General features: G+C 46.6%; 1 protein-coding gene across 6 annotated transcripts in view; it reads right to left on the reverse strand.

Annotated features, from left to right (window-relative positions):
* CELF6 (CUGBP, Elav-like family member 6) overlaps positions 1 to 23,147 on the reverse strand; it is a 192,031-nt gene that overhangs the window by 16,787 nt on the left and 152,097 nt on the right. For 2 of the 6 annotated variants that reach the window (XM_019533283.1, XM_019533277.1), the window contains exons 7-11: positions 22,706 to 22,850; positions 21,047 to 21,196; positions 18,746 to 18,808; positions 11,394 to 11,474; positions 10,199 to 10,342 (exon numbers count right to left, since the gene is read on the reverse strand). In XM_019533283.1, coding sequence (XP_019388828.1) covers positions 10,199 to 10,342; positions 11,394 to 11,474; positions 18,746 to 18,808; positions 21,047 to 21,196; positions 22,706 to 22,850 — 583 coding nt within the window. The remainder of the gene's footprint in view (positions 1 to 10,198; positions 10,343 to 11,393; positions 11,475 to 18,745; positions 18,809 to 21,046; positions 21,197 to 22,705; positions 22,851 to 23,147) is intronic. The other 4 variants (XM_019533279.1, XM_019533278.1, XM_019533282.1 and 1 more) reach the window with 4 other exon arrangements.

The following is a 23,147-nucleotide window of genomic DNA, read 5'->3' on the forward strand; positions in this document are numbered from 1 at the left end:
AAATGTAAAGTGCAGCAATAACTTGCAGACTTACATCAAGCCTGGCAGCTCCATTTGTCCCAGCCCCTTCTGGGAACTGACAGCAGGGCCCAGCAGGGGGCCATTTTAATTGAACGTACCATTTTCACATCTTTGAAAGGGAGCGTGTTGGGGGAACGGATCCTTTCCTCTCGATGGGTTGCAGGTGGCCACTCTGTAATTATTTCCTCATTTCCTTTTAGCATCGGAAAGAGGCTCCATGGAGCTGCAGCAGCCATTAATGGAGTAGAGCTAGGGGGACTTCAGGAAGAGCAGCAGTGACTGCAATGTGATGAGAATCACAGTGCAGCATAGCCAGTCTCATCACTGCCAGTAATTACTTTGGCACAATCTTCCAGATAAAGATCCCAAAGCACTGCACAGGCACTAACAAATGCTGTTTAGGCATCCTACCTCTATTATCTGCAGCTTTGGCAAACAGCATCCAAAGAGGGGACATGGCACATCCAAGATCACGCAGTGAAAAAGTGGCGGAGACAGGACCAGAACTCAAATCTTATTACAGTCCTGTGTTTAGATCGTCAGGCTGCGTGCTGACCTCAGGGAGTGCACCAGTAGGAGCCCCATTACTTTGGGGCAACTCTTTTCAGAGACAACAGTGAATACAAGTAATATGGGAACAGCTCAGAAGGATGACACCCACACTGAGTTGCATGGGGCAGCCACCGGTTCTTCTTTTAATCTGGCAGGGCATTATTGGTGTCTTGCATTTGTTCTGGGGCTGACACAGCATCCTCATGGTGTGATGCTTGTCAAGCCATGTACCGATGTGTGTATGACAATGCACCATGGAAAATCATGCTCGCACAGTGATATGGTGACTCTTGCATGGTAGGATGGTCCCATGTGATCCTCTGAATGTGCAACTTCAGCAGGAAAGAGTGTTGCTAGATTAGCAAGAAAGAAAGCAAGCCAGGGAAGGAGGGGGTAACTCCACATCTAAAGGGTGATACCCTATGCACAACCACAGCAGAAACAGGCTCCTTTGGATCTTCCAGGGGAAAAAAGAGATAGCAAGATATTGCCATAGCAGCAGAACATAACACTAATGACTACCAGTGCACAAAGAAATACTGTATGGGCCTAAGATAGGGGTGAGAAGAATTAGAGGCTAGGTCACCAGCACCCAAACCTGTCACCTCTAGAGTATGGGTTCAAGTCTAGCACAGGTCACTGGCAGCTGGAATGTGTCGCCATCTGCCCAGGGAACATTGCAAGATTCAGCATTACTGCAGGCTTGAATCAGCAGGTTCAGGAGAGACCTGACTAGACCTCCAGCATGATCTACCTTCTTGCCCTTTGAGGTAGTCACCTCAGGGAAGGGCTGGGACATTGTGCCAAGACAAAAAAAGGTAGCAGTGTTTGTGTATGCTTAACCTGCCTCTGACCATGTCCTACTTGCCTTGCAGATCCCTAAGGCAATTCAGCCTCTAAGTCTACTAGCTTTGCAAGGTCCATAAACACCACGACCACACACGAAACCTCCAAGATGGTCCTAACTCCAAGCCCAAAAGACCATACAAGTATAAAGAGCCCTCCATACTTTGACAATTAAATGAAAAAAAACAGGAAAAGAGGACATTCTACCTACACAGTCCTTAAATACCAGCATACAATAGACTAAAGCTACTATATAAGAGAAGCATGTGCTCCTCTAGGAATTTCACCTGTACAGCCAAATCACAAACAGCAAATGCGAAAATATCCAGCATTGCAAGAGGGTAGTATGGAAAATAAAAATTACTTACCTGCAATTCTGCTTCTCTGAAGATATGATTCGCATGACAGGATCTCAACTCCTCAGCGTCAGACTGGCATTGCTCCCCAAGGTCTGAAAAGTTATTTTAGCCCTGACATGCTATGGTAGCAGTGCTGTTATTGGCTGTCATATGCCACCCTGCTGAGCTTCATGGCCATCTTTTGAATGAACAGGTCAGTTCTGATTGTGCGGGAGGCAAAGTTCCCAAAGGGATGTCAGTCACTAAAATGATCCAAAGCTTGCCTCATAGGGGAAAAAAATTAAGGGAGGAAATGGACATGATTTGGTAAAGGTATGAGGTAGAGGGATAGTCCTTTCTGAATCATTTGAGCAAAGAAGCAGAATTACAGGACTGTCATTACTCCTTTTCTGAAGATACTGTCCGCTGGGATTCTCATTGCTGGAGGAGAAGAAACTCAAAAGATGCCCCAAAAGAAAAAAAGAGGGAGCCTGGCTTCAACAGGCAACAACTACAAAGTCAAAGCCAATGGAGACAGTTCTTATAAAACTCTCTCTAGTTACGTATCTGGGGTGGGGGCAATAAGATCAATATCTGAGGTATTATGGATGTGTCAGACAAGAGACTTCAGAGACTTGGCCAATCCCAATGAGAAACATCCTGAATGGAAACATTTTTGGGTGAGAGTCTGGACTCCTCTGCCTTAGAAACAAGTTGTGGAGCAGGAAGGTTAAAAAATCAAATGCCCTCCCAGAGGATAGATCCTATGGGTAATGTTTTGTGAGTGAGCTAAGAGGACCATCTGGTTGTTCTGCAGATATCAGTAACAGAAACATCCTTGAAGTGGGCTACGGAGGCTCCATGGTATTGGACTGAGTAGGTTCTCCCATAACCCTCTAATTTTAGACCAGGCTGGTCATAGCAGTATGGGGACTGATCAAACATGTATTCACGCAGAATCCTTCTCAAGAAATGCATGGCCTGATAAGTTGCTGTGAGGTGAAGCAAACAACCAGGTGAACTTTCATTTGATCATATGATCACTGAGAACCTTTTAACAGTGAGCAGATGGAGGAAAGCTCTCGAAGGAACCTGTGGGTTATAGGAACAATGTTACCGGCATTCACGAGAAGTGGAACTCCAGCGCTACGCTGGAAAGGAATTGTGGGTGCACCCACAGCCCTACCTCAATTTTATGCAATGTGGTGCAAAGTGGACACATCACGATGGCTGAAGTCACCCAGTTGGAGAGATGAATCCACCATCTCTAGGCAAATGACTTTCCATGCAGGATGGTTAAATGTACAGGAACTGAATGGTCCCAAGAAAGTTCTGTCAGCTTTGTTGAAATCACATTCATACCCGCTAAAAGACAGAGCTTTGTAAGAGGTTGGACGATCTCAAAACTGTCAGGCCTGCCTTTCATTAACAATGAGAGCCTGAAATAGGTGCCCCACTGCACCCAGTTGGGATCAGTCTGTAAGTTAGATTTAGGCAGGTAGGGAAAGAAGCAAAGCAGGTTTTGTGCAGGTTAAGTAAAAGGCCCACTCAGGCCTGACTGCAGCACACTACAGACTCACTTCACTTGGAGTTATAAAGTTCTCTGAAAAGCGGTTCTTACATGCTAAGAAAACTTAGGGCACCATTTTAGAGGCATCATGGTTGAAGATCTCTCCCCTGTGAGGAGCCATATTGCCAGGAGAGGACTTAGGAGTGGGGTCCATGATCAGACTCTCAGCCTGTTGGATCTTGTTTGGCCATCTGCAATGGAGCCGAGAACAGTTCTTGTCTGGATAAGTACAGAGCTATTAAGACTACTGAGACATTGTTCCTCCTATGCTTTCTCACCAGTGTACAAAGATGTGTAGTGGGTGGAGCTGTCCCTTGCTAACATGGCCTTTTCTTGATGCTGGAAATGTGAAGCCAGCTCCCAAGGTCTCCAGAAAAGAAAAAGGAATGATGGAGGATGGACCCCAGAAAGCTGAGAGAAGTGACAGGGCTCTTTGTGGCACCAACATGGGTGCTGAGGAGAGTTAAGGGAAGCACCACATGCCAACGCCACAAATATCCAGACACTGAAGTGGGCATCAGTGCCCAGGCAGGCACCAAGTAACCTAAAAACATGGTGATGAAGCCCTAGGGCCAGTGATATGTTAGCAGCAAATCCCAGGAGCATGATGGGTACCTGTGCCCCTGGAAAGAGTCCTGATATGCTGAGAAGCCAACACGCACAGATCCCAGAGCATCGAGGGGTCCTCCCATCGCCAAGAACACAAGCCTTCAGATGCTGACAGGAAGCACGGACACACCTAAAGCAAAAACCTCTTCAGCATTATTTAGGAACAGCTCGGGCCAGCAGGCAGGACTAAATCCAGCCATGGATCCCCAGAAGGATACAGAGGGTGGCTGAGCAACAGCCAGAGGAGTTTTTTACCCTTCTCTGGCATTGCAGGTAGAGTCTGGAACACTTCAAGGGCAGCTGACAAACTCCAGACCTGTAGTCTGTTTGTGATCCTGCCTGCCGAAAAGCACTGAGCACTTGGGGAATTCTGCCAGTCTCATGCTTGGGGGCTGAGACCCTGGAGCAAGAAGCTGGGCAGGGGGTATCTGCTGAAAATGCCTGTTTCTTTAAATACAGAGCTGGGCACTCATTTACAGGGACAGAGGGCCACAAATGACTATAATTATCTGTCAGTGGTGGCAGTCCCTCAATAAGAGGATGACAGTCTTTCTGTAAATAGGGAAGTCATTGTTAAGTCCAGAGATGACTGAGGAGGCTGATTTGAGATCTGCCTGTTTGACTGCAGATGTGGCAAACAGTTCTGGAGAAAGGAGTAGATCCTGGCGATGTCAAGTCCCAGGTCTTTCCCTTTGTCTCTCGTGTCTATCTGCCTTCACAGTGAGGCAAGCTGGCTCAAAATGACTGATGACTTGTTGTACATAATGGTGGCATCGGGGACGATTCAGTGCTTGAGTCTCCCAGGAATTGATGTTAATATTGCATTTCTTCAGATTGGCTTTGAATGTGTCCTTGAATCTCTCATTTTGACATCCTAGAATGGTGACCGTTGGGGAGCTGGGAGTATAAAACCTGGGAGCTGGTTGGCAGACATCCTTATGATATGTCCTCTCCAATGGAGCTGGTGCCATATAAATATGGTTGCAATACTGGTAGTATTCGCTTTAGCCAGAATGACGGTGCTCATTCTTCTGTATTAATATAGCGGATTTTCTGATGACAAAGTTGATGATGATAATGTTCCAAAGCTTTCAGGTGTTTCTGACAGGTCATCCAAGTTTCATACCTATACAACAGGGTAGGGATGATAACACCCTGGTGGATGAAAAGTTTGGTTTGGGTCCTGATGTCATGATCATCAAAGACGTGATTTCGGAGACGTCCAAAGGCAACAGTGGCAGATGTTATTTGGTGTTGAATATTGTCTTTATGTTTACTTTTTTGGGAGAAATGGTACCCAAGTAAGGAAAATGCTCGACTCCCTCTAAAGATTGACCTCTAACTGTAATACGTGGAGGAGCAGTTGGCTGATTTGGGGTGGGCTGGTAAAGTATCTTGGTTTTGTGATGTTGACACTGAGTCCAAGAATTTAATGCACTTCACAGAAACCATTAAGAGTGACCTGGAGCTCTTCAACTGAGTGGGCACATATGACATAAATGTCAGAGTATTGAAGATCAGTGATGGAGGTGTTGGTTATCTTAGATTTGGAATTCAACCAGTTGATGTTAAAGAGATTCCTGTCCATATTATACTGGATGCTGATGCTAGATGGGAGCCTATCAGCAATGAATTATTATCTCTGTTCCACTGGTGTCTAGAAGCCTTAGTCATGGAAAAGGACCCTCTGGTGCCAGGTGATGTACTAACCCTGAACAGAATGACAGTCCCTGCTCCAAAGACCTGAGAACGTATCCATCATGGGCATTCTCAATAGTGGCACCATGGTCCCCTGCTGGGAGTACACTGTAAGTAGAAGGGGAGGTAAGTCTGGATAATGCCAAAGCTCTGGGTGAATTCTGCACTGGCCACTTTGCAATAGGGAAGCGTTAGAATTCATCCATTGTGATAGGTGTGTAACATGCTAACCCAGCTGGATAACCACCTCAGTGCCTTCATTTCCCTTCTCCAGAGCAGAATTATTTCGCATTGCTCTACCATGTTCCCCTGGGAAGCTTCACTCCGTAATTCACTGGAAAAAAATACAGAGCTACTTGCTTCACATATTTTAATCCAGCCACTAAAGGAATCCTTGTCACTAAATCCACTGAACATTACCAGGTACCTGCTGGCTAGATACACCAGGGAAAAAACAACAAGGCATCATTGCTGCTAGTGTTGTAGCCTGAAACTGTATTGCATGAATATGTCTAGAGGGGGGCTGTAGTCCATAACATGCTGGTCTTTGAACCAGGAAGTCCTTGCAAACATGATGGGACACAAGGCTCCAAGACTCTAACACTCCTCTATAGCTGTTTCCCTCTCCAACCTGCAGGGATGACATGTGTGTTACTAGGAGTATATGGGTGAGTGTGTGCTCTGTGTATATCAATGTCTATGGATCTGAGTATGAAGCATGACTGTAACTATGATTCATGACTGTGCAGGAGTGGAAGGGATTGTGGCTGCAGAGAGGGATGTGATTACAACTCTCAGGGTGAATGTGCACTGGTTTGTGTGTGAATTTTCACCAGCACGTGGATGACTTGAATGTATGCGTGAGAGTGGGGGAAGAGGTGACACACTGGGGAACAGGTAACAAAAAGGAGTAGCAATTAAAGTAATTTTCCCACCCTTCCTTCCCCAATTAATTCATATTTGCACAGTGCTTCCAAAGTGTTGCTGTTAATTTGGATGATGTCTGTCACCCACTTACCAGCCTCCTCTAAACCAAAAAAACAAGAGATCTGACTCCGCCATGTCCCCTTATACTAGGGAAGCCATTTTGGCAGCAATGAGTTTTACCCCAAGCTAATGTGGGGTGCCTTCCTGCCTCTCTTTCCAGGAGCACTCTTCCAATGCACCATCAGTCACATTGGCCCAGAGTGACAGCAGGGTTTCTGCTAAGCCATTCAATCAGGCTCACTCTAATATACGAACAGAGAAGCAATGATTACCAGCTCCTGGTATCCTACCTGGTAACACAGCCTGGTACTAAGGTCACCTTCCTGTGCCTATCACTCTCATGCTGGGGTCAGAAATATCCGATTTACTAGCTGTCATGGCTTGCTAGTATTTCCAAGCCCCAAACCAATTGAAAATGCTTCTAAACTTTACCCAGAAGTTCCTGTCAGCACCAGACAGCTAAACAAGGAGTGCCAGAAAACTCATTCATCCAATTTGAGGCATCCTGGCAGAGCCAATGGATATAAGCACAGCTGCTGGAAGTTACGGGGTTGTGCCTGGCCTGAAGGAGCTCTGATGAGCTGATGGCAAGACTGTCTTCTGCTAGAACCATGTGCTATGGTGGTATAAATTGGTGTTACCCCACAGTAGTCACAGTGATTTACACCAACTGAGAATCTGGCCCCTCAAATTTTTAATGCCCATCTACATGACCATCTAAACTATCCAGTGCCGTCAATGAACCACTTCACTGCTGGTAGGTAGGCCAAGTTCATCAGGCCAAGAGGTATCTCTCCTTCCTGAATGCTGTATCTAGGCATCTAAAATGGCTCAATGATTTCAACAAGATGCTAAGAGAGGATGAACTGGAAGACCATCTGCAAACTAGTGTGTCTACTGGTTATGCAAAACAATATACTGGTCCGGTGCCCAGGTTAGCAGCTATTTAAATTAATCCAAAAGGATGTAATCCTCCTAGAGCAGATGTCTGAGGGTGAATAGGTCCATATTTCACAATAGTCTGATTGTAGAGCTGTATCTGAATATAGCTGTTCTTTTGCAGCCAGTGTTGAAAACAAAAGCAGGTGAGCCCATGCATCACATTATTTGACAACCATCTTGCATGCCAAATGCTGTGCAGACTCCCAAGGCCTCTCTGGATCACTGGCCTGGTTAGCAAAGAGATGAGATCATCAGGCAGAGGCCTCCTCTAAGATAAGTCCTGCAGCTCTCACTTGCATGCAGAAGGCCTTGGGTTTTAAAGTCATGGCCAAAAGATGCACAATACTAAGAGCGCAGATCTTAGAGGATGATGCGATGAGTCAAGTCTGAGAGGAATCAAACCTGTGGCTCCAGGCAACCTTGGCACTTCCAGACTCATACTTTGGCCTTGAGGATGCCTGCTGCCCTCTGGGGCAGTCCTGGGACCTTGTCACTGCTGTCATGAGGACAAGATCTCACAAGACCATTGCTCCTACCACCCTGTGACCTGTAAGCTGAGTGCTTGGTAGGACTGGGTGAAGGGATGTGATGGTAAAAAGTGAGGAAGCTTCCAGAAAGGCCGATGAGTGGAATACGAGATAGCTGGGGAGTGTTACATTACTCAAAACCTGAGACTTCTCACTCCTTTTTTTACTTCCTTTCTGTGGCCCTGGCTCTTTTCACTCTGGCTTCCTAGTGCAGCTATCATGACAGAAAACAAAGACTTAAAATTCATAGGTGTTACTTACCTAAGCCACTGTGAGAGCTTATTCAGCACCCCTGTGAGGTATTGCTGCTGCCATTTTACAGGGGGAAAACTGGGATGCAGGGTGCCTAAGGCTGTGCCAACACAGTAAACTTAGCAAGCCCAATAGTGACGTTCTCCAGCTTGTTGCACTGCCCCCTAAACCAACAGCAGTGTAGTGCTTCAGGGGAGTTAATTAGCACTGCTGAGAGACAGATCTAATTAACCTGTCCTTAGTGTCATTCAGACATGGCTACCCAGCTTCTGGTTTAGAAAACAGTCCACCAGGAGCATCCCAGTGTGCTGGAGGACACTGCTTTGAAGCACAGTAAGTCTGTGCTACAGACATGGTTTAAAATACAGAGAGGTCCCACAGACAGTCTGCAGAAGAGCCAGCACTTCAAGCCTACTTCTTGAAGGCCCAAGCTAATACCCCTAACCACTGGACCAGGCTCCAATTGTGCAACTGGAGCAGACAGGTGAGATGAATCTGTCCAAGTGAATATGCGTTTCTTTTGGCATTATAGTTTGTTATATCTGTTTAGTCCTTTGATGGCCCTAAAATGGTTTGAAGCTTCAGCTAGTATAAATTAGCTCTATTGACTAGAGTGAAGTTACGCTGATTGGCACCTGTTGAGAACCTGGCCAAGCATGCTTGTTTTTCTGCATACCTGATCTTGTTAGTATGGAGTGTGGTTCAGAAAGACTTTTTGCCACGTCTGTCTCTTATATTGATCCTGGACACAAAATTGCTTGCCTCTTTTATAATGTAGACAGCATCACTGTCTATGCATAGGGCACGACTAATCAGGAAATGTTACAGTGAATAACTGGTTGTCCCTGTTGACTCAGCAGATCCTGGCATGGGAAAAATATTGGGTTAGAGAGCCAACATCAAGGTGTTCCCACCCTTTAAGCACAACGTTACCATGAAGGGAGCAGGGCAAACATTTGCCCACACACAGATGCAGGATCTTATCTTTGCCCCAGATCTGCTGGGGTGTGAACAGGTCTGCCATTTAACTGGAAAAATGTCTTGTGTTACTAGAACAACACCATGGGGTCTGGGATGTAGTGATCATGGAGGCCTGTGTTAGAGCAAAAAGCAGGAAAAATATGAGGTCATTCTCTGGATGGTGCTATACCCTCTAGAGGTAAAACTGGACCATCATCAAACCTGAGAGCCACTGTGCTCATTCCAGTTTACTGCTGGGTTACTTACCATTTATTAATCCCAATCTCATCATTGTACTAGCAGTCCTCCTACCCCCTTCCAGGTCAACTTATGTGCTGCACTCCACTTCCTACAAGCCACCACTGCTTCTTGCTTCTTTAATAAACTCTGCTGGCCTCAATAGGCTGACCCTAGGGCTGATGGGAACTGCAGCACTTTGCTCCAGGCAACCCAGTTTGGAGCAGACCATTGACTAAAACTGCAGTGTGTGAGATCTCTTTAGGGTCCTGGCACCTATAAGGAGAATGTACAAGCACTTATGGAGAAGTGACTGAGTCTGGTCCCTTAAGTAGTTAGTCCATTCAGATGGGCTTCCAGCCTGTTTCCTGGATAGCCTGAAGAAGCAAATAATGACAGTGACTGCAGTGGGGTTTTAAAGCAGTAACTGGCACTGCAGGATCTAGTCTCTGCCCCTATCATTTCAAGTGGCATCAGTACACAGGTTTTGTGTGTGACTGGCAAGCTCCCCAGAATAGCTCAGATTTGCCTGCAAGTCTTAACGTTGATTGCCTGAAGCTCCTTAACCAAGAGACTAGCCAACTGTCCAAAACAACCAATGCGGCTGCTGCCAACCTCCTACAGGGAAAAACAAAACAAGCAGGCACTCTGGTACTTACCAAAGCATTTACTTTGGTTGGTGGCACGGTCAACAAAGACTTTGGCAGAGATGACATTGCCAAAAGGCAAAAACATCTGCATGAGCTCCGCATCTCCGAACTCCTGGGGCAGGTGATAAATAAACAGGTTACAGCCTTCGGGACCTGGGATAACACACATGCACACACAAAGGACAGCCACACATTAGCAAAGAGGCCACACGTGCCAACCTCCTCTTTCTCAGACTTGGGCAGTATACTGCCTCAGTTCTCATTGCAATAAGCATCTTCATCCACCTATTCAGCTGTCTAGTAAATCACTAGTGTATCCTTCTGTCATTCACCCACCTTACCATCCATCCCCCTCACCCCCATCTTTTAAGCTGCTCATTTCACCATTTCTCCATTCACCCCTATGGCCCAGTTATTCCTTTGTTCTGTTGATGTACCAGTCCATCCAGTCATCTGCCCCCACACATTTCTCCCATCTCTAAATCTTTTCATTTAATTGGTTTTGTATTAGCTTCTCCATCCAAAAGTCACTTAGGAATCCAACTGCCTCCTTTCAGAGCCATCAATACGTCCATTACCTTGTTTCAGTTTCTGTCTGTTTTCTCCCACCTTCTTACTTTTTGTCCATCCAATTGTGGGCTATGTCTATTCCCCACTCCTCTGTTTTAATACCACTCACCCACATCCACTTATCTTTCTTCTCATTCACCCTTTTCCTTCATCTATATCGCATCCAACCATGAATCTCTGGAATCATATGGAAATACCTAGCATATACCAACACATACTATTGGTTATCTTCCTCCTCTAAAATGAGACTGATTTCTAATAAGCATCTCTGGTAGCAGGGACCTCACTTCCCTTACCCTAATCTGAAGAAAAAGACATGAACATTTCTTTCCAAATGATTGAGACTATTCCTTTAGCTCCTGCTGTGGAAATGCTTTCTTTCAAGCCCCACTCTGTTAACGAAGGCCACTAAGTCTAACAAAATTTACTTACCTTTCTTTTTGAATGGGTGTTCTCTTTCTCATATCTATAACTTTATTGATCAACAGATCTAATGATTTCAATGCCCCGCGGCCCCCAGGAGAGCAATACAACTTTATACAAGATCGGTTAATAGGCCTGCACAAATTAATCTGCCTTTGTTTATTACGGTAATAGATCATCCCATCCCCTGCAGAAGATTTCACCCTCTTACCTTCTCTCTGCTGCTGTGGAATGATGGGAGCTTGCTGGGGAAAGGCCTGGCTGATAGGTGCATAGGCTGCTGGGTATGCTGCTGGAACAGACAAACAAAATGGTCACGCCTCAGTGCCCTGTCCCACTTGGCTTTGACAGTACAGCCTCATGTCACAAAGGTCACCCCCAGCAGATGGTTCTGCGACACCCAGACAAAGGGACTGAAACCCTGTGACAACAGCCCCAAGTGCTGGCCTTCTGAGCTTGGCTCAGCTTGTAGGACTTCTCCCAGGAAGCAGCCTCTTGCTTAGTCCTATAGCCTCCCAGTTCTACACCTCGGAGAGGGCAGGGTGGGATGCATGCAAGAGAGATCTGTACCAGTTCACAGATTAAGCCCTGCTTTATTACATGGAGATGGGGTGGGGTGGAGAGCCAGAGAAGGGCAGGATGGAGGACACTGGAACAATGGGAATGAAAGCACCCATGGAAGACATGTTCCTGTAAAACCTGTAAGACTTCCAAGAGACTCTTTGATTTTACCTTCCACCTGGAGCTGTGCAGTCCCTAATAAGCACCAGGGGACACTATTCAACACCTCTCTCCCAACTCAAGCTAGGGATCAATTTATGCCCCCAAAGCAGCTCATCTGTTTCTACCTGATACCCTTGGACCAGCTGCATATCTCGGTGAGGTCTGCTGGGCTGAGTGTCCATTTGTTCCAGCTAGGCAGGGCTTTATATAGCCCAGTTAAAAGGGCATTTATTTGCAGAGCACTTCTCGCACTTTACCAGTACAGACTTATTTCTGCCCAGTCCACGCTATTGCTCCCCCCTTGCTCACTCTGACACTGACCATGAAATGAGTGGCTCCAAGGCAGTTTGCCTCAGGTGCAAGATGAACTGGTTACAGGGACAGAAAATGGCAAGACGTACAGGCCTTGCCATCCCCCATTCCCAGAAATGGCATCCAGCATTTTTGAGGCTCAGAATGGCTAAAGACTCCTCCTCAACCTCCTGGAGGACAAAGAAGGCAGCCCCTTCATCCCAAACCATTTGCCTGCCAGATCCTATCTGTTCTCAACTGGGGAGGTCCAGCAGCTTAATGCCCCATCTACAGGGTCTTTCAGGGACAAAAAGGAGGCATCTCCTCCTTAAGGTCCTTGCAAGCGTATCTGGGAGGCCACCTTCTCTATTTTTCTCTTTCCAGGTCCCATCAAATCAGAATCCTTTTTCCTCCTACATTTCCATTACCCCATTGCCCTCAGTCACCAGCTTCCCTCCATGTGAACATTCCCTGCTGCTGGTAATGTCACAGCTATCGATATTAGATTGGAGCCTGCCTGTTGGTTGTATGGCAAGGCTAGCTGTCTGTGTGTTTAAATCCTGTATACAGGAAATATCTTCCTCTCTTCCACAGGTAGGCTTCATTTAATGGCAATGCAAAAGTATCTCACACCTTCCTTTGCTTATTTGCTTTCATGATGCTCCATATTCTGCTGCTGCTTCTCTGTCTGGCTTGCAATCCTGTGCTTCTGACTAGAACTAACATCTATTTCTTCTCCAAGGTGGACATCCCTGAGACACTTTCTCACCCCCTCGCTGGGCATGGGGACTTTTATTTCCCTATTAGACATCAAACACGATTTGGGGCCTTCACTTTATCTAATCTGATAACAGACCCAGATACAAGAGCAGCATCCTAAGGTGTTACTCTGACTTCCTACAGTAGCATAAAAAAGTTGTGGTAACTTTTTATCAGCTTTCCTCAGCTTGGTCCTCACACCACTGGCTCCCGTCTGGCTGGGAAGTGGAAGCATTTCAGTATAGTGAGGCAGCCTTTCTCTGCTGGGATTTCAGGCTGGAGTAGAAAGAGGAAAAACCTGTTGTCCTGAGATTTATGGCCACTTTACAGACCCCTGCCATAACTTGGAGGAGGCTCAGGCAGGCCCATAATTATGTGGCCCCACTGGACCTCTGAGCTTCCTCAGATTTGTCCACCACAGACAGCCCCTGGGTTTCTCACTCTGTGTCCAGGTCACAGCTGATCCCTGGTGGTTTCTGCTGAAATGATGTCACATGTCAGAGTTGTTCCAGGTAAACCCAGCTGACATCCCTACCATAGCAGCTGAACAGTGATACAGCTCCACTGATTCCTGATTTACTCCCATTTAAATAAGACTGGAATTTGCCCTACCTGTTTAAAAGGGTAAACCTGTCACGAAGCCTTTGTGCTGTGCCTCTGTATAGACTATGCAGTATGCCTTGTGGAGAGCCGCTTGATCCAGCTGACCACTCTGCCTTGGTTCTATTTCCATTTCTGCCCTGACCTAGGCCAGAGGTCTAGATATTGGAGAAGTCACTTCCTATCTTGGTGCTTCTGTTTTCTCTCCCCTTCTTTGCCTATGGTGTCTGTTTAGACCAATAATATGCAAATCATAGGCAGAAGGATGGGTGCTAGAACCTAGCTGCTGCTACTTCTCTCTATGGCGACACACTGCTACCATTTCTCCCCATGGTGACCTAGGGACAGTGTCTGCTTCTGAAGCCCTCCCCCCCAGCTGAATGCTACTGAAGTCCCACATGCACAAGCTGGATCAAATGGCTCCATGGGATGGATTCAGCCCATGGAACATAGGTTGCCAACCCCTGATTCAGACGGTAAACTCTTTGGGCAAGGACTGTTTCATACTATGTGTATGTACAGCACCTAGCACAGTGAGTCCCAAGCATAGCTGAGGCTCTAAATGCTACTACTAGTATTAAAACAGTAGTACTTTGCACTTACTTCATGAATCTGTGTTGGATTCTGCCCTCTCTTCTCATGCAGTAGCCCAGATTCTGCCCTGCTTTGCACCCATGGTGCTCTGCTCTAACTCCAGGGTAGGTAAAGGGAGCTAATGGTACAACAGTGTTTTTCAGGACACACATTTAAGGTAAACTTGTAGTTTTCTGTGTGGGGACTTAAAAAACACCCCAAACCACTTAATTAACTGGATTAGAAAACCTTGAGTGGAAAGAATGTCTATTCCCTTCACTGACTCACAGAATGAAAGGGGGATCAGCTGCTCAGCCAGCCTTGGAAGATACTCTGAATAGCACATGTTAAGACATCTTCAGTGTAAAGCAACAACAAGAATCAACCCCCACAGCATGCAGAAGTGGACCGGAAGCGCTTCTGGTCCACTTCCAGGACTGCTGTTGAGTGCGCTGGGGAGCCCCCTGCGCTCCTGTGGGACTCTCCATGTGCCCCAGCATCACAGCATTCACGAGCCACCTAGTATCTAGAGGTGTGTAGAAAAAACATTTAAAGCTGTCTCTGTGTCCAAATCACCCAATCTTTCCAAATTTCTCCGAATCGATTTGGAGGGTTCTGATTCAATTCAGAGAGATTAAAGGGTCCCCTGATTCAAGTCAGATTCAGAGATTTGGCCATCGAATTGGGCGGAATCTCTGCCAAATCAAATCAAGGACCAAAGCTTTGCATACCCCTAATGTGAAGCCTGCTGATTCACTGAAGTGCATGGCTCCCTGTGCCTTGTGGGTGTTAGACAGATGGGCATGGATCGGGACAGACATTCAAAAAGCCTAAGCCTGAATTGATTAAATTTTTGCAGGTTAGTCTAACCCAGCTAGGCTAAACCAGTTTGTAACTATAAAGAAATCCCCTCTGGACTGAAACAATGCAGGCACATGCCATCAGTGGCTCAGGCTAGAAGCCAAGGGGTGCTAGAGCAGCCCTCCCTTCCCTTCTACAATGCTGAGCTGAGGGGGCGTGGCCAGCCTGGACAGGACACTCTGATTAGAGAGGGGTTCTCCACTCTTCTAATCAGCCCAGCAGGGAATAGATAACACAGTGTTTATTACCCCTAACTCAGTGTTTATCACACCATTAAGAAAACAACAGAGGGACACAAGTTGATTCTGCCTTTATCCCGTCTGCTACAGCACGGACTGTAGCCAGCATGTGGTCTGCTAGCGAATGCTGTGTGTCTGTGTAAGGCAGAGGGGATGGGGACTCTCTACTTAGCAGGTAATGGTTGGGGGGAGGGGAGCAAGGGGAAATGAGGCAGACGCCTGCAGTCTCTGCCACAGCTCCAGCAAGGGAGTAGAGGGGACGGGCCAGCCCTGCTGTGGAGCAGAGAGCCCTGCCAAGCCCAGAGAGCATGTCAGGATGCTGGGGGAGTCTGATTTAACCTAAACCAGCAAGGGGTTTGGGACAGACATTGCATAAACTGGTTTGACCCAAATCAGTTAAGTCTGATACTACATTCAACTAAATTTATCTCAAACCGGCTCCAGCCATTTTCAAACTGGTTTATGTTCACTGAACATCTGTTCTGTTACAGGTTTAAACCAGTTTCTGATCACTTAAACTGGTTTATGTGTAATGTCTGTCCCTAACCTAAGAGAGGACCAGAGGTGTGAGCTGAGCTGTCTGCAAGCAAGAACCCTGACTGCAGCTGTTTCATCCTTGACTTGAATTCTTCTGAAGCGAATGGACAAACACAAAGATAAATTAGGCCCATGGAGTCTCATTTTGACTTTGATCTCAGATTGCTCCAGATTCATGCCAGTTTAAATGACAGTAGTCCCTGCCCTTCAGTTTCCAACATCAATAATCTTCTTCCTTCTCTTCCTTTTGGGTTGCTCTTTCAGGGTCAGATCTCTGGCCAGTGCACATTCTGGCAGCTCCCCCGAAGCCACTACCATTACATTGGTTTGCATGTTTTGGGGACCTGGACCTCCACATTTCCACAGGTTCTCCCTCAAGGACAATTTCAACAGGCTAAAGAAATAAATACAGGCTTCTGGTAGGTGGAATTTCCACATCCTGGTATCCCATTGCTTTAATTATTTGAATGTCTGTATTTCCTGTCTCTAATGTAAGATAGCAGAGGCTAGACCTGCTTGTGATATGCCAGATGCTTTCTCACCTAAGGCATGCATCCCGCAGGGGTACAATATTAGTAGCAGGAGCGAAAGGATCTGACTTTAATCAGTAAATGTCACAAGAGTATTATTTCTCTCCTGTCCAAAAACCTAATGAATCAGGGAAATTTTTAAAGAATGCATTAAATCTAATGAATGTGTATGTGACTGGGAAAAGTGATTTCTAGGCCTTGTCTACATAAGACATGCAGTTTATTGGCTAAGAACTTAACCTCCTCCCAAGATGTGGTTTTAGTCACAAAAGGAATTCCAAATGAAACAACAGAAAAACCAGCCTAGGGCTTCTTACCAAGCATGGCTGTTTCCTGGGGCTCCTCTCTAAGCATTTTTCAGCCAATACCCTAGGTCCTCTCTCACTAGAGAGACTGCTCCCACGTTTTTATAGCTGGGTAGGGTAGTAAGCCAGTTACACCAATGAATCAGCAGAACCATGAAGAAAGGAAGAACGTTCATATGAACTGGGATTTGGGCAACCTGGATCCTATTTGCCACTCTGTCACAGATTCTCTCTTTCGCCTTGAGTAAGTCACATGATCTCTTTGGGACTTGGTTCCCATCTATATAATGGTTCTTTGTTGTCTTGTCTAGTTAGACTTATCGCTTGTTGAGGCAGGGTCCCCCTCTTGCTATGCATCTGAGTACTTCAATATCAGCCTATAGGTGCCACTGTATTTCCACTACTGAAACTAACAGGAACTCAGTTCAACCTTCCCTCACCATCTCATTGCCTGCTAAGAGGGTGAGGATTTTCAGACAAACTCTGCCAACCTATTACAATATATATGAGTCTAGCAGTGTCTGATGATGCTTAAAAAGGAACTAATATGTTTAGAACTGTTCGAAAACTGTGAATTCTCTGCAGGAAATTTTTGGAAATGAACTGAAATATTTTAGCTGAAAAATATACCTTGAAGCATTTCAGCCATGAACAGAAACATGACATTTTGGAAATGCTGTTAAGGTTCCACACGGGCACTGAAGTTCAGATATCACACACTTCCACCCCCTTATTGGCCGAATTTTCTGGTCAGACTGAAGTGCAACATGTCCTCGCTTTTTGGTGAGAGAAAGCATGCATCACGGGAATAATTACCCACCGTGCATCATGGGATATGTATTCTGACTGAGTAGTTTGGCCCATAGAAAATACAGACCCAAGGCACCCGAACAACACACAGCTCCCCCAAGGCACTTGGACAGCATTTCCATATGGAAATATTTTGTTTTTTAGGCATTTTTTCTATGAAAAAAGAATTGGGTTTTTTGGGGCCAAAAACCAGTGAGTTTTTTAATCAAAATTTTCCTTTGGTTAAAAGAACTTATTTCCTGTTAAAAAGCAGTTTTTGATGGAACATTTTTGACCATTCCTAATTAAATTGATATCATCAGGGTTCCTCATGATCCTCCACTATGATTATATTTCTGTCTGTTGGCTCTTCCCTCATCCAACAATTATATTTTGAACAAACAATTATGAATTACTTTTTTTTTTTTAATTTCCTGCTAGTACCAAACATGTAAACCGGTAAAAGCCGGGGAAAAATACTGTAAGGGACAATGAAAGCACAAATAAGAACAAACAAGACCCACTCCTCTCCGTGCTAATTGGCACCTCTTTTTTCCTTCCAAGTGCTCTCTTGGCAGACTCTCCTCGGAGAAGTGTACTGACCTGACCTTCAACCCAACTGACTCGCAATAGGAACTTATATTGAGCTTGTTCTCCACCATTACCCCAAATCTCTCTCATGCTCTGTGGCTGCTTCCTTGCTAGCTTTCCCTAATGTATATCTATGCTGCAAGCTACCCTTTCTCCACTGAATTATCTCAAGCTTATTTGCATTAAAACTCATCACACTTTCATCCGACCAGTCACTTAAATTAGCCAGCATCCCGGGGTATAGCCATGGAAATGAACACTCCTGGCTCTGAGTTATTTCCTAGCCCAGTTGCTGGGGTTGGAGCTCTTTTAGGAATAAGCAGGAAGGTCTAGGTCCCTTTTGTGATCATCTCTCCTATGTTCTTTGCAAGACTTTCCCTCTTCTCCTGAGCTTTCTTTCAAAGCTGAAGAAGTGTTGAGCTCTGCAGAACAGAGGCCAGAGAAACTGCTCACCCGGTCTTTCTCTTATTGGTCCTTACAATTTGTGTCCAGAGGAGTGTGCATCTGTGAAGAAACTGTCCCGACGTGACCAGGCACAGAGCAAAGGAGGCCATCAGATTTCATGATGATTTCACTCCATATAAGAAGCAACATTTGCCAAGACGTGTGTGTCTTGCTACCTGCCCCCATCCAGCAGCCCCTGCTTCCCACACCATTCCTGCCACGCTCCTTTTCTTTAAAAGCCACAGGACAATGACAACCAACCAAGAACAGACAGAGGGAAAGCAAGAGACAGAGGGAGAATTGCAAAGCAAAGTTTGAGACCTGCATAGTGCTGCATGCCTGCGTAGGCTTGTTGGAGGGGATCTGCCACAGTGGGACTTTGAGCTGGAAAGAGAAAAGAAAGGAGAAGGAAGAAAGAGTAAGCAAGATAAACCAGAGGTGAAACAGCTTGCACAGCAGGAGCAGCCAGAAGGAATCACTCAGAGATACAGTGAACCAGGTTCCTATTGGCTTTTTTGTCCCCTGCTTCCTATTGTAGTTTAACAAAGCAATTTGTGCTGGGATACACAGTAACAGGGGCAAACCTAATCGCTAATTATTCAGAATCTGGGGCCCACCCGATGCAGCCTCCAGAATAGTTAGGCTTCATTCTGGGAGATGTCAACAGTTTTCCCTCCCAGCCCCTTCAACAGGAGTTCAGGGGCCTTTGTGCCCCCAGGTTCTGGGCCCTTCTAAGGGAAATAAGTTTTAACAGGAAAGCAGCCAGGTTTGTGTCAGCCAGGGCAGTAGCTTGAAGCTCTTGTCCTGAGAAGCATGGCAGAACACAGCCCAACTGGACATGCATTTTCCATCCCAAGAAATATTCAAGATTTAAAAATATGTTCTGATTCCAAATTAGGAGAAAAGGTCACTATTTTGAAATATACAGTTCTAGACTGCAGGGGTATCAAGTTCACTGGTGTCTCCCAGGCCAGATCTGGATCTGGCAGGGGGGCAAACAGTAATGTGGGGGTTAGCACAGCCGTTGCTTGCCCCTCTCTCCCTCCCCATGGCTGACACATGGGACCATGGGGGGGCTTCATTGTGGGGAATTCAGCAGAAGGCCTTGCCTCTGCTGCCCCACCCTTACTGGCCTCCTTCTGGGACCCCCAAGGGTTGGGTTGAACAGTTCCACAGGCTGCATCCAGCCCATGGGCCATATGTTTGAACCCCTGGTACATCATATACACAATGCCGCCTTCCCCCCATAATTGGCTTGGGGCAATCAAAACATTTTGTATAATTTCAAAATATTTCACCTGAACCTTTTTCTTTCACATTTTGAAGGTGAAATGGAATTAAATTTCTAAATGAGAAAAAATGCTTCAAGCATAAAAAAACTGAGCCTTTCCTTCCAAAATGCTGACATGGGACATTCTGACACTTTCAAAATATTGTAAAATACTGTTTTAAATGCAGTGAAAGCTGCTCTTTCATAAGAATTTTTTCTCTTGCTTTTCCAGTGGCAGGGAAAAAAACCAAACCTTTCACTGAAAAATTCCTGACTGGCTCTATTGGCAAACACTAGCAGGACAACTGCTTTTTATAGTGACCAGGGACAGAACACAACCAATGCAACCAACAAAAACCTGTGGGTCTGGACATGGACCTGGCTCTAACCACACACTCTAGCACTCTCCTGCACAACAGTGTAGTCCTCATAGCACTGTGTCATGTGAATTAGTATGTCAGATGTCTGATGGGTACAACCTTTGGCTCTCACAGACCCAGTGAGGCTAGGAAGTGGTAAGCTAGAGATGAAAGGGACTGTATCCCATCACCAACTGCCCGCATCATCCCTACAATTAACTGACTGCCTGATTTAAAGCCATATTGAGGAGTGAAAGGCTCCATACTGTCCTAGCCTCCTGCACACTCACCTGCGAGACACTCTTGGCTCTTTTATGGCCACACTGTGCGCTCACTATCCTGTAGACAGAATGGCCTGGAGGTGCTTTGCTCTACAGAGGAGCTGCAGGCAGCCCTGTCTCTCTGTGTGCCCATGTGCTCAATGAATTACAAAGGCTGCAAATGTGGCCAGCTCTTATGCAGAAGGCACAGAGGTGAGGGGATACTCCACCTTTCCTTATGTACTCCTGCACAGAGGCTCCTGGCCTCCAACTTTTGTCTAGGCCAGTGGTTCTAAAAACCTTTTAAGACTCAAGGCACCCCTTCGTAGACTCTAACTGCCTCTTGGAAAATATCAGCTCTTAGTTTTCACTTGATTTTTATCTACAGAAAAATAATAGAGCAATTCTTGTGTTGCAGACAACTCAGAAATACTGCAACAGAGCAGAATGTTTTTAACACCCTGGATTCCTATTTGAAATCTCTGGGTTTATCTTGCAAATCCACTAACACACCTAACAATGCTAACAATGCATGGCACCCTGCAGCACCCCTGAAAGGATCTTAACACACCCCCCATGGGTAGCCAGACTGTGGTGGAGAATCAATGGCCTAGGGTCAAATCCTCCCCACCACCCATTTCACCTCACCTCCTGCAGCCACTCCCCAGACACCCAAAACAGCAGGATACTCCCAAGCTTCCTTCTCCAAGGTCTTGGCCCCCCCAGCACCTACCTGGGTACGGATGGATTCCATTGGTGTAAATGGTCTCTGATGCTGGCTGCCCATTGGTCTGTGGTGGGAGGGGGCTGAACCCATTCACTCCAATGGGCGTGGCTATGCTGGGGACCGGTGCTGTGCTGATCCCTGGAGGCGTGCTTGTACCTATGCCCCGAGGAGACAGGGTAGCAGGAGAGAAAGAGCAACAACTTTAGCTCTGGGTGCCTCAGGGTAGGGATTTGGTGGCCTACAGGAAGGACTTGAGACTCATGGCCTAAGTCAAGCAGAGGGATTTTGACTGGTGGGTTGCTTTGGATGGAGAGGCTTGTGGAGGGCTCATTACAGATGCCAGACCAACCAGTTGTACCAACCAGGCCCTTGTGGTGCTTTGAGGTAACCCCGAGCCTCAGTGCTGAAATTGTGATGCTATCAGCTAGCTGGAGCCAGCAGGATGTGGCCATGCAGGGGGCACACAGAGGAAAGGCAGGCTAGATGACGCTGCCTGCTCCAAACACCAACCCAACTAGAGGTACAGGCAGCCTTAGGGCACTAATGTGTCAAGGTATGTCCACTAAAGGGCTGGCTGGGAGCTACCTGTATAACATGCCCTGGGATTAACATCCAAGCTACTGGTCACAGGTTCTATAGAGGGTGCTGGAAAGTCAGACTTTTCCCAGCATTGTCCTTCTTGGCCAGGCCCATAGTCTGCAGTATCCTGAGAGACTGACAGCAATGAGGATCTAAACCAATGACAACTCCAGTTGCCAGATACTCTCCAGTCTATTGTACACCTTTCTGCCCTTATGTAGGACACTAGTGCCCTTTTTTCTTACCTGCATCTTCTGATCTGAGCAGAGCATCAAGAGAAATAGATGTTCTTCCCAGCAGGCGGGTTTGCACAAGGGGTGGGGGGCAGTTCTGTTGGAAACCTATGGGCCTCTGATTCACAAAATAAAAGAGGCCAGGCCTAGCTCACCTCTTCCACTTCCCATTCACTCTAATACCACTGGTTCTACAGCTGATGTGAGATCTTATCTGCACAGCTCCTGCTGAGTGGGGCTAGCCCAGCTGAAGGTCTGTCTTCCCACTGAGCAGGACACCATGCATGCAGACATAGGGTGGAAGCAACCAAGACAGTGGCTGGTACCTTGGTCACTCTTCTTGCATGTGGAAACATATGTTCCAAAAAGCTCCTCTTTCCATGCCTTTTACTCTTTGGATCTCCCTGTTGGGCCAGGCTGGCAGCCCTGGAGGCAAGACAGGCACAGGAGGGAAGTGCTGTGACTGGTACCAAGAGAGCTTCCTACCCATGCTGCTGTCTGTCAGGGCTGCTGCTCTCTCCTCTTGTGGGACCATCTATGGGGCTTCAATCTTCCCTGCCTATTCTATGTATTGCTGCCCACTGAGACTGCCAACCAGTGCCTGATAGGGGTGCTTACAAGATATGGCCACCTGTCCTTAAGGAACTGGCCTCAGATTCCCACTTCACTTCATAAAGGCACAGCTGGCAAACAGGAAAGATTCATGGTTGTTACTGTCCCAGTTCCCAGTTCATGTATAGGGGACAGGTGCCCTATACATGAAAAGCAGTAGCACTGGCCATTCCCAGGTCTCTACATCTTCCATACTCTCAATGTGCCTCTGGGTATTCATGCAGCACTGGGTGACAAGTACCTGATGAGGGGGTCATAGGTGCAGCCACCAGCCCGCTGACATTGAAGGCCGCCATCTGCTGCATCTGGGCGGCGGCGATGGCTGCCATGGGGTTCAGACAGGTCCCTTGTGCTGCAGCCATCAGGGCTGCCTGCTGCTGCATTATCTTAAGGAAAGAAAGAAGGAAAGAGGGAGGGAGTGGAAGTGAGCGAGAGAAAGAGAGAGAGAGAGAGAGATGGATGGGCAAAGGAAAATGAGAGAGGAAGGGAGGGGAGAAAGAGGGAAGAGTCAATTAGCTTCTCTCATTTGGGCCTATGAACCATTAGTGATTCCTGTGTAGCTGTCTTCATCACTGCTGGCTACAGCAGTGTCTTGGGTACAGCAGAGGGGGGCCTGAGCTACTGATGCCCTTTGGATAGATTCATTAAAGAGAGAAGGGGTGTTTTCCATGCTGTGTGGATCC

This window comes from Crocodylus porosus, unplaced genomic scaffold (assembly GCF_001723895.1).
Source record: "Crocodylus porosus isolate Cpor-Errol unplaced genomic scaffold, CroPor_comp1, whole genome shotgun sequence".
Classification (NCBI taxonomy): domain Eukaryota; kingdom Metazoa; phylum Chordata; order Crocodylia; family Crocodylidae; genus Crocodylus; species Crocodylus porosus.